Source organism: Aptenodytes patagonicus, chromosome W (genome assembly GCF_965638725.1).
Source record: "Aptenodytes patagonicus chromosome W, bAptPat1.pri.cur, whole genome shotgun sequence".
Classification (NCBI taxonomy): domain Eukaryota; kingdom Metazoa; phylum Chordata; class Aves; order Sphenisciformes; family Spheniscidae; genus Aptenodytes; species Aptenodytes patagonicus.
In genome coordinates this window covers 1,537,841-1,549,876 of record NC_134981.1, presented here as the reverse complement: position 1 = coordinate 1,549,876, position 12,036 = coordinate 1,537,841, and the positions used below count along the sequence as shown (strand labels likewise).

At 44.2% G+C, this 12,036-nt stretch overlaps 1 protein-coding gene across 18 annotated transcripts in view; it reads right to left on the bottom strand.

Annotated features, from left to right (window-relative positions):
• Nucleotides 1–12,036, bottom strand: part of LOC143171885 (transcription factor 4) — a 244,185-nt gene that overhangs the window by 27,289 nt on the left and 204,860 nt on the right. For all 18 annotated transcript variants that reach the window (XM_076361027.1, XM_076361023.1, XM_076361029.1 and 15 more), the window contains one exon: nt 8,215–8,347. In XM_076361027.1, the coding sequence (XP_076217142.1) occupies nt 8,215–8,347 (133 nt within the window). The remainder of the gene's footprint in view (nt 1–8,214; nt 8,348–12,036) is intronic.

Below are 12,036 nucleotides of genomic sequence, written 5' to 3'. Positions count from 1 at the left end.
CCTCCAAGTTTCACCCCAGCATTATGCAGTTAAATACTCAGGGCATGGGAAGGAGCAGGGTTGGATCCATTCTACAGCTCTCTGATTTTGTCATTGGTGTAACTACAGTCACTAATAGCTGCATGTGTATGGACCAGCACTCAAAGCTGATGAGCTGATCTGCCTGTGGATGTTGCAGCTCCACAGCAGCAGCAGGGATATCTGGGCTTCGGGGACCTCCCTGGTCCGAGGGATGTCCTGCCATGCCCCTTCAGAGCAACCTTTCTGCTCCACCTCCTCCCGTCTTCCCACCCTGAAAGCATTTATCTCATCCACTGTCTCCATTAGCTTTTCCTAGTCTCCATCCCTTGCCCCTTTCATCCCAGCCTTCCTTGCTTAGCAGTTACCGTATCTCTGCTGTCAGAGGGATCAGTTATTGATCCTCCATCCTGCCTAAGCCCAAAATTTCTAGCAGCAGCTTCAGCAGGGTCTAGTTAGGAAAACTTAAGGAATGACACAGAACGGTGTTTTCCTTCTATTTCTCACGTACAACGTGTATGTTATTAAATTTAAGAAATGCAGCCCTTTACATTTAACCTGACTGTGCAACTTGGACGTTTCAGCATTTCTCCTACAGCAGACTCCTCTGGAAAGGCCTCAAGGACTACGGGTGTCCCAGATGCCGCTAGACAAACTTGTACAGTGCAGTTTGCAAGTACGTCTTTGCTTACTCCTTTTTTTCCCCTTTTGTTAGTTAAACTTTTACTTTTATTATTGCTATTTGAAAATGTGCTCATCTGCCGATGACAGCTTATTTGCGATCTCAGCTCAGTTTGAAATTAGGCATCAAGATGTATAAAGAAAGATACACAAAGAAAAGTGAAGACAGATAGAACAGGCGGTGTCAGCTAGAGATACAACTTATCAGGGTAATATAATGTTGTAAATGACAACCTAAAGGTTTGCGACTTGAATAATACCAGGCAAATGTCCAGAAATTCAGTTACTTCGCTCTAAAGTGAACTGTGAATCTAAATCTAGATCATGCATTGTTTTTTCCTTTTTCTAAGTGACTCTAACTACATTATTCTAAAATTAAGTCCTACATTTGTCTGTCTGAAGGCTGATTTCTCCTAATGAGACAAGTTATACCAGTCCTGCGGGAGAAGCAAACGCAGGGACCACAGTCTTGCTCCATGTACTCGTGGAAACCTGACAGTGCTGAGCTGGGCCACGTATTATATTAGTCACCGCTAAGAACAAAGGAATTCTTCAGATATACTGAATATTAAACTTTTCCTGAAAGACTTTGAAGAAAAATTAATGCAGTAGGCCTGGAAAACATAAAGGGAGAGCCTCAAGGATGGGCAGCAGTGTGCAAAGTTCCCTTTTGCAGAGAAGAGGAAGCTTCACTGGGAAAGGGATGCTTGAAAAGCAATACAGCAGAGGTTTGTAACATGGGGAAGGCAAGCTCGCATCACTATTCATTGCTCTCCCCGTATAAAAACTGAAAGCCACCCATTAAAACAAACAAAAAAGACCTTTTTTTTTTTCACTAGCATCCAGTCAGATGGCGAAACTTGTTGCTTTAAGGTACGCAAAGACCAAACATATAAATAAATTTAAAAAGAACTGGATAAATTCATGGAGAAGAACATCCATCGGTGGCTACTGAACACCAGCCCCAGATGCAACCCCAACTCGGGACGGCTCCGAGATGCAGGCTGCAAAACCCCAAGGAAAAGCCAGAGGAGGGAGGAGCGCACACATGGACGCTTTGGCTGAGGCTCCCTCCCAGCTGCCGGCCGCCCCCAGCCTCCAGTGCTCTTGGGTTTGGGTTCTCGGGGACGGAGGAGAAAATGGGCAAATGAAACTAAGGCACCTTCTGCATGGAAGAGTAAGTTAACCATAAGCAGACAGAGATCTTCTAAAAGTGTTCATGTCCTGAAAATAACTGGGATTACTTAAATACAGCTAACTTTTTAATGTATGGGTTTTATTTCTTACATCACTAATGGTTTTAAATGTAAATTATTATTTGCTTTAGCTATCATTTTGGTAATGTAAGGGACATGACTGAAATCTGTAGGTGACTAAAGAAAACCCCATATTTGAAGGGAGAACAGAAAAATGAAGTCTTAAGAAGAAACACAGCAAGGAGTGTCTGCTCCAAGAGCCCAAAGATTTCGGGAGCAACGGGACAAAACTAACATCATCCCAGGACCGGGCACTACAGAAATAAGAACGAGACCTCAAACGTAGGAAAAGATAACCCAGGGTATCACTACAGAGAAAGGTAATGTACAGTGCTGCTTTACACAGGGAATGGCTATGGAATATAATCAACTGTTTCTATTAATATCGCACAGTTGTTGGTCCATCACTTTACCACCAGCTTCAATGAAACACTCTTTAAATACAGCCACTGACGCCCCAACAGCTCAGCAGGGACAGGCTTAGCTGACAGCTTCGGTGTGCACTACAACTGCCAGGTTTAAACCATCGGGGTATTTATCCGAGCTCTGAAAAGCACCGCTGGTGTCCAGAACAGCACCCAGAACGGAAGAAAATTTATATGAAAAGCAAAAACTATTTGGACTAGGCTGGGACATGCATCGTGAAGACAGATGCAGATACTCAGAGCACGTCCGTGCAGACACCGCTCCTCGTGTGTGAGCGGGCGGCGGGGAAGAAGGATTGCAGCCCAGCCCAGCTGGCATCAGATTTGTCATCCTGCACCAAAGAGCAATCTGATGAAATCCGCAGACGGTGCTTCCACAGCAGCCCTATAAATCTTCCCGGCAGGGGCATTCGCAAGGTAACCTGCAGAGAGTGTGCCAAACCCCGGCTGAACGAACTCTGAAATAACTTGAGGGTCATCACGGTAGGGTCTCAGACTGCCTAAAGCCTCGCTCTTCACCTCTGGGTAAAACCAATCCTCAGCCGGTTTTCCAAAAGAATGTAGAATGCAGAACAGATATCGATCCTACCTAAACAAAAGGCTTTCATCACATCCAACAAGTGCTCCTCCACTTCCCTTCAGCTCCCTTTGGAAGAAAACCATAAGATGTACAGGTTGAGCAAGATGGGAGGAATTAGGCAAATATTTAATGCAAGTTACATGTAAGACCAAAAAATTTTTAATGGCTTATGAGTTAATATTAGAAGCTTTTTCAAGCCCATCAGAAATAAGGACAACGATGGAGAGTTGGTAGGACCTGCAAACAACCAAGATGCAACAGGAGAATTCAAGGAAAAAAAGGGTAATAGAAGAAATGCTAAACAGATCATTTTCATCTGCCTTGCCATAGGACAGATGGTATTTTACAAGGGATTAGTCAGAAAAATTGGCTCCAACTGAAGTGTCAATGTAAAGGCTTTAAAATAAATCAATAAAAAGAAAAATAAAGAAAAGCCAAAGGATGTTTCTAAGAGCTCTCAAGAAACTCAAACACAAAATTGTCTAACTTCTAACCGCAGTGTAAAACCGACTGCTTAGACCAACCTAGTGCTGAAGTAAAGAAGGTAGAAAATATTAAAAACCAATATTGAAAACTAAGTTCAGTGAATTCAAAGAACCACCAGATTTTAAATCTGACTTCTCTACTAGGAAAGATAACAAAGAGCAATACACATATGGATAAATACTCCACATTGCACAACCAACACTGCTTTTTTGGAGGAAAGCATGTCTTGTAAATCTAAATTCTTTCAAAAACATGATGAGCACATCAATGCAGGAGATCCAGTAACGTAACTGATTTGTACTCCCAGCTTTCAACAAAGCCACCTCCCAAAGGCTCTTAAAGAACCTAAACTGTCTTCAGATAACAGGGAAGTGAGGATATTCTTGCAGATTAAGAACTGATTAAGAGAGAGACTACAAGAACAGGAATTAATAGTTAGCTTTGTAAGTGAGGAGTATTACCAGCAAATTCCCAGTCGTGCGGATCTGTACTGTTCAACATACTCATACGTGGCCTGGAAAAAGATGTGGCATACACCGAGGCTGTGACGTGGGGCAAGATCCTGATTCAGGATAATAAAATATAATGTTATGTGTAAAGAGGAGCTCTTGTAACACTAACTTGCTGGGCAATAAATGCCATACATACATAAAAAACACCAGGCAACAAACACGGGGGGAAAAAAGCCTTATGCCATAAATACACACAAGCAGGCTCTCAGTTACCTAACAAGCAGTCCAGAAAGAGGAGAAAACCTAGAGCTGCAGTCAGTAATTAGCTGACAACCTGAGCTGATGGTTAAGCAGCAGAACCAGCCCCTCGCTGCCCCCAAGAAAACCCCAACAACGAGCAACGACTGGGCAAAGAGGAGAGACAACCCAGAAGCCCGTTACGTCCCTCTACGAATTCACAACACACCTGTATTTTGGATACAGAGCAAAGATCTGGTAAGTCCATCAAGAAAGAGCATCAAGGTCTACAGAACAGAAGTGAAGTCAGATAAAGCAGAGGGTGGTTCCTTTAGAGGACGAACTCGATAAATATGGATTCTCCAGCTTGGAAAAGGGACCACTACAGCGGGGTATGACGCAGGCTACATAAGCCCAAACAGCAGGGCAGAAAGGCTATCATCTGGTCCTTACGGCAGCATGAGAAGGAGGGGGGACCACAACAGGTCTTGAGGGAGCAGAGTCAAAATGAAAGAGGAGGAGCACCATTTCACAAACGCGTAACGTCACTGTGCCAGACCAAGCCTCCAGGAAAGGCTGGGTCACTTCATGGAGAAGAATGAACTCAAGCTTCCTAAATACTCAGCGCTGCACCCAGCCCTGGAACGACTGGGAAAATATCATACATGTTTGCTTTGTTTTTCTATTCCTCCCAAAGAAATCCTTAGAGTCTTTGCCGGAGATAGGACCATTGCATAGATGAGCTGTGGGTCTGAACAAGGACAGATATTTTCAAGTTCTTATGCAAAACCCTGAACAACTTAGCGCAAGGAACGCCATGAAACTCCCCCAAACCTGGAAGGGCACAGTTTATCCAAGACATCTCTGCACTGGGCTTTAATAGAACCAAGTAGCCAAATCCAGACTTAAAGAAAGGTTTAATTAATTAATTAATTGATGATGGACAAAGGTTTGAGGCAAGAGCAAGGGAATACTCAATGAAACTTCCAGGAAAAGAAATTAAAACAGGTAAGGGAAGTCCACCTCCACACAGCAGGTAGCGAGCGTGCAGCCAGGGGAAGCCGTGCAAGCAGACAGCCTCAGCAGGTTCAAAGGGGATTAGACAACCGCATGGGCAACAGGTCCATAAATAGGTGCTTGAAGAACCAGGCAGGGATGTCCCCTCCAACCTCACTATCGTGACAGTCCTGGGTGCTGGGGCAGTGCAAAGGGCAGGAGCTGCAGAAATGGCCAGGATTACATTTTGCCACTGAATGCTAACTAGACGGACCACCCGTCTGAAGCAGTAAGGCATTTCTCATCTACCTCTGCTAGTCTTATTTCCTCAAACCGGTCTAAATGCACTTATTATTAGAGAATACAACTACACAGACGTGAGCCTGAACGCTGGCTTCCCCACTTGAGAAGGGCAGGTCTCCACTGACACGAAGCATCAGCAAATTTTGGCGTGATGCAGAAGACAAAGATAACTTGGGAACAGGATTGTAAAACAGGACTTGAAAATGCACCGCAAAAGCTGTCGCTTTTACTTGTGAGCTATTCCCCCACTCACAAGACTATTAATGTACTGAAGACATCGTGAAAGATTGCAACCTTTTGATGGATTGATTCTAACTCTGTTGAAGAGCGTGTTTATTGTTACAGTTAATCTCCTAAAACTTTCTCAGCATGCTTCTGCGAAGAACGATTCTGCACTGGAAGGCAAAGGGACAGAATGATGAAGTACAGCCTTTTCACATCCTTCTGGTGGGATTCTGATTGTAAATCTTAGATTATTGAATAAAATTCCAGGAATCTGTATCTCAGCGAGTACAATTATATCTAGCAAAGCATCTCGTGTAACCGATAGGCTGGAGCCTTCTATTAGAGAATTCCAGCCAGACTTTTTATAGTTTAAATTCTAGTACAAACTCACGCTGTTCTGATGGAATAGCGCTTTCTGAAACAGCAGACTGGAAATTATGTTTCTATGTTAAGAAGAGTGGAAAAACTTGCACCATCTCGGTATTCACAGCTGATGATCTTCCCAAATTATGAGGAAGTGACATTGCTGGATAAAAGTCATATTCTTCTCATACTGCGTGACAGTTCACCACCCTCCTGTAACTGGAAGCTTAACATACTTGTAAAATATACAGTGCAGTATTATGTGACTGCTCTGGTAATAAAATTACTGTGAAACCAGTGCCTCAAGGGGAAATGCACATAATGTTTCTCCTGGAAAAGCTGCATGTCACAGTGCATAATGTCACACAAACAACATGTCATTAGAAGTGAAAGCAGCAAGCGGGATTAATACATGCATCAGACGGATACGAAAGACTCGTACGGCGTATGCTAAAGGCGCTCTATCTCAATAACTGGTTGCCTAAACATTGCACCGCTTCAGACCTTTGAAAATAAAAAGCTAATGCTTAGCATAAAATTAACCACTGCCAATGCCGCCCTGTAGTCCCTTGAAAGGATTCTCTCCCTCCTGTCTTTCAAAGCTGCACGACCATCAGGGAACGCAGCTCATCTGCCCGAGCCCTGCTCACTGTGGTCTGTGTCCCCAGGCGGGGATGGCACGGCGGGGCTACGCCAACGCCCTCGGGGACCAGGATGGAGGCACATCGCCTCCCGGCTGGGCCAGCTCCAACGGCTTTCTCAGGAAAATCAGGGACAAGACGGCGTGTGCCCAGACTTCAGGGGAGGTTCACTGGTTTAGGAGGAGAATAGGACTTGCACTGAGATCCAAGAAATACTTTTGCAGCCCTCAGTTCAGACACAGCTCAACAGTACTACTTGTTGAATATTTACAGCTGCTAAAAAAAATCTGCGTATTTGTATTGTTGCTCTTCTGATTCACACACTGGGTTTTTCAGGAGATGAATCCAGGTGAAAATCCGGATGCATTTTTTACATGGGAAATTTAGGCACTTTTCTGGGTGGCTCCCTGAGGCACAGGGCAGGAGGCTGCATTCGCACTCCTACCTGTTTACGTCCCTCTGCGAGATTTTTGCGTCCCTAAATGTTATCTGTAAGGCTGCTGCATAACTGGTGTAAAGACGGCTGAATTAAATTTGACTCTATTAGACTTCTTTTGAGGGAGAAAGAGCGAGTGATTTTCCTATGTCACGGACACAGAAGCAGTGACACATTGTAAAGGAAGAACTCTCAATGGAATGGCAAGATTGAGCACAGAAATGCTATCCTGAAATGGGATACGTTTTTCTCAGACAGTGACAAATTAAGAAGGGACTGTATTTAGTTTCTTCTTTGTTCAGAGACCCTGAACAATATGATGCCCATGTGTTAATGTTTGAACCCACCCTCCATTCTTACTGCATTAGTCCTGCTCGCAGTCATTCAATAAAGAATCACGTGTGTAATCCAAAACATGTGTCCAGCGATGTGTTCCCTATTTACCCATTATTTAATTAGCTTTATTTGCTCTTTGAGATATAGGCGAAGCAATATTTTTTTATTTCCTGTACTTAAGTATGAACCGGTATTTGCCAAATATTTAAGTATACAGAGGCATGCTCTTAATTTACAGAGTCACCCTCAGCGACGTCAGAGGCAGCTCTCTTCCTTACATGGACAAGCCGCCACCGCCGCTTCCCCCACACCCTGTGGAAGCCTAGCAAAGAACTGAAGGGGATGAATGTCGTGATACAGAAGTATCACCTCACACGGCACTGCAGGCAATTAAATCACTAAAGACAATAAAACCAGACTTCAAAACCAGCGGGACCAGGCACTTAGCTGGTACAATGTCTTCCATACAAACTTTGAAGCAAAGCGCTTTGCTGTGATTATATTTAATTCACAAAAAGAAGTAGTAGTAGTAAAATGCATAAGCAAAGGAGGCAAAGGTCAACTATGATGTACTTATTTCCATGAAATTCTTGCTATCTTTCTGCACCTGCTGAACTAAGAAGCTAGTCCTTCCGCACACCGGGATATACCATCAAATAACCCTCCACCCTGATTTCAGGTCTTTGGCGCTAGCACAGTGCACTGAAGCAGAGGAGAGTGGAGACAGGAGGGAAAGGGAGAGCCTCGGGCGGCAGCCGCAGTGCCCGACCTCAACTCACCCATGATACTGTCCGTCCCGTTGGCAGGGGGTGTGCAAGAAGATGCGCTGTAATGATTTGTGCCACTGCGGTGGAAGGTGGACATCGGAGGAAGACTGGAATTGATGTCTGCTGAGGAGTGTGATGGGTAGCTCTGTGGCAAAAAGGATAAAAAAGAGGAAATATTTTAACTGTCGAGAACATGGAAGGCAGCAGGCTGCTTATATTGCCCCAGTCCCAAGCGCTGCCGTACTTCACCCAACTGAGAAAAGCAGAATGCTGCCCTAAGACTAAGCAGGGAGCATATTTTTCTACCCTAACTTAGAATCATAGAATCATTAAGGTTGGAAAAGACCTCTAAGATCATCGAGTCCAACCGTCAACCCAACACCCCCATGCCCACTAAACCACGTCCCTAAGCACCGCATCTACACGTCTTTTAAATACCTCCAGGGATGGGGACTCCACCACTTCCCTGGGCAGCCTGTTCCAATGTTTAACCACTCTTTCAGTAAAGACATTTTTCCTCATGTCCAATCTAACCCTCCCCTGGCGCAACTTGAGGCCATTTCCTCCCGTCCTAAACTTGTCCTAACTTGTCATCTTCTGGAGGAGACACCACATACACCTATCTGATACGGATAAATATCCACAGTGGAAGGCTCGTAACTCATGACAGTACCATAGAGACGTAATGAGAAAAAATTAAAAAGACAAGTTAGGTGATGTATCAAGCAAACCTTTCTGACAGGGACAGCTATTGGCTGGAGGAGAAGCCTTCCAACAGAAGTGGTAGAAACCCCACGCTGCTTTTGACATTAAGAACAAGATCTGACTACAAGACGTGGGTGGCTGGTATTACAGAACGTGCCATAAGGAAACACATCGGCACCCCAGGTAATCAACTGGATCAATTTGCCCTCCCATTGCAGCGCCTGTGCGACAGACGGTCGAAAATGCGACGGATCAAGTTCTCCAAAGAAGTGTGGGACAAGCGTCTGGGCAGCACACAGAAGACTTTGGTAGCTATATGGCTGGATCAACACAAACCTTCCTTACTGTGACACAACATTGCTGCGGTCTAGTGTTTTGCTGAATTTGCATGACTATAAACCTGGCTTACATTAGTGCCGTTTGTCACTGCTGAAGTCTTTTCTTGATCAGTGTAAGACACTGTGTGCAGACAGGTCCTAGAACATGCCCAGCTTTTATCTCTATCCCAGCGTTGCCCCCCTGCAGAGAAGAGGTCCTGCAGAAGACCTCTAGGTTTTGGAGACTCTGATACAAAGCCTCCTTAGAAACATGTGTAGCTGGAGACACATGGCAGTACCTGGCCCAGGATCAAGGCACTGAGGTTATTGCAAGATCATCTCTGTGTCTTCTGCCTCCCTAGGTGGTTCAGCGTAAGCTGGCTGAAAACATCCTTCCCTTCATTTGTACTATTTAATTACTGTTGCAGGCTTTCTTGCAATTAAGTGCCAAGTAACTGAATACTTGAAAGTTATCTCAAAGAATGTAAACAACATAGCCCAAACCTATTTTTCTTATCCATGGAAAAACGACCATCAACTCTGACTGAGGTCTGAATAACATTTTCAGGCTTTGACTCATTGTAAACCGCTCCAGGGCTTCAGCCCCAAACCCAACTGGCTGAAATGGCACAGCTGAGCAGATTTCTCCTGCGATGGAGAAACGAGCAAACGAGGAGCGCTTAGGCAATGGTCCGAACAGGAGTGATTCCATCTCCCCGCTAAACGGCTGTTCCATGACACGTATCGAAGTGCTGGTTTGGGATTTTCTCATTTCTCAGGGGGAGACGTCAAACCACTATTGCCAAACATTTTAGGAAAAACATGGGAGCTGAATATAGTTTAGTGGAGAACCATTCTCTGTATTCAATGCATCTATTTAGAAAATCACTGCTATGCCTGAGAAAGTAAAAATAATAAACAACAGCTTTTCTTTCTTTCTTTTGCTATATGCATTTTCTCTACAGGGCACTGAGAAGTTAAGGACATTTGCAGGGAACTGAACTGAAATCACTCAAACTTTCCTCGACAAGCTGACCACTCATGGATGCTGCAGCTGACCTCTCACTGATGCTCCAGCAGAAATTATGCAGAGTTTATTTAAAGTATCACTGCCTACCTTCTGTCCCAGTGATACCTAAAATACAGAAGGCTCTGCCAGTCCAGGCATACATAATAAATGATTAATATGAGCATCGTCGGCACTGAACACCTGCAACTCAAACTGGTATCAGCGGTCCTCACTATCTTGGAAATTTAGGATAAAAATAGTAATACCTACATAGAAAAACACTCTGGGGAGTTCAGGTGGAATATCCCTACCCAATTTACATTGCAGAAATATTTTAACTCTTCATAAAAACCCCTCCATGTTACAAAACCAAGAAATTCAGAATCGACATAAACTTAAATGCAAAAATGTTTGCAGACTTGCCCCATGAAGGCACTCAGCTGTCTCACCTCTACCCTGAGCCGGTACCATGAAAAGCCACCTAATTCTGATGAATGAGTACCAGTGCAGGTAACAAATTAGATTAAATTGGGTTTTAAAAGTTATGCTCAATTTTTATTATATATGCTTGTCACTTCAGAGCAACGTTAAGTTTGCTTAGTGCCTTAATTATGCCTTTTATAAGGACATGATTAAGCAGTTTTTGAGGCAATTTCTTTTGCTTTTGACTTCCTATTAATTTTCCATAGCAGTGTGCTAACCTCATTAAATGTGAGACTTCAAAGATTTGTTTTGCAAATTAATTTTCAGTTTGCAAGAGTGAGTTTAATTCTTCTTACTCCCCAATAGATGGTTCTGCAAGACTTTACAGCAACGGACTCCTTCCTCCCTTAAAACCAGTACTCCTCATTACTCCTCCTTTTTAACGGTCTTCCAAGAATGAAAAGCAGAGGTACAGAATAGAAGAACATTACTTGTAATGCTGCACACATTTTGAGAAAAACTACTTCACTTTAGCTGTCTGTTCGTTTCTTTGCCTCTTACTTAAAAGCAAAACAAAACCAAAAAAACCTGAATTGATGCAATCCAGTGTTACTTCTACATAATCAATTCAGCCGTGATATTAGGAGAATATCTCCTAAGCTGCACTCAGATCAGATTTAATTCCACTTTTGTTCTATTCCAATACAATAGATGGAATCGGTCCCAGCAACTTCCTCCTGCGAGAGATCAGGATGTACCGGAGAAAATTAAAAACCTCCCTTTTTTAAAGCAGAAAATTGATGCTAGGTAGTTATCTATAGAATCAGACCAGTAAAGGACACTGACCGCCATAAATTATAAACACCGAAAAGCAGAGGCGTGGGCAGCTCATCGCCAGGCTGGCGGCCACCAGACCAGCAGAGGGTACAAACGTGGGCTCAACCCTCTTCTTGCAACTTCGGCTGAAGGAACAGAACAGTCTGCGAGATAATTTTTTTCTCCTCTTTTCGCTTCTCAGTTGCAGCAGGAGAGGTTCTGTACAGAGGTGGTGACCTTCAGTGGAAACACGTACTGCACACAGGGTGAAGCTGTGGCAGGACCTCATCACCACCCTTCCAAAGGCAGAGGCAGCCACCTCCACTCCCGAGACTTTCCCAGCCCGTGCTACCCTTCAGCTTGAAACCTTCCTTCCCCCAGCAGAGCCTGACTAAAACCCCTGAGGCAAAGGCTGCCGAGATTTCTCAAACTCGTTTTTGCAGAGTTGGGAACACGCAACGGTGCACGGAGAACGTTTTAGCGGCGCAAACGTGAAGACGTGTCCGTGCCGTGAGCGGGTAGGTGCGATGTGCCGACCGCTGCCCAGCGCAAGCCGTGCCCCTC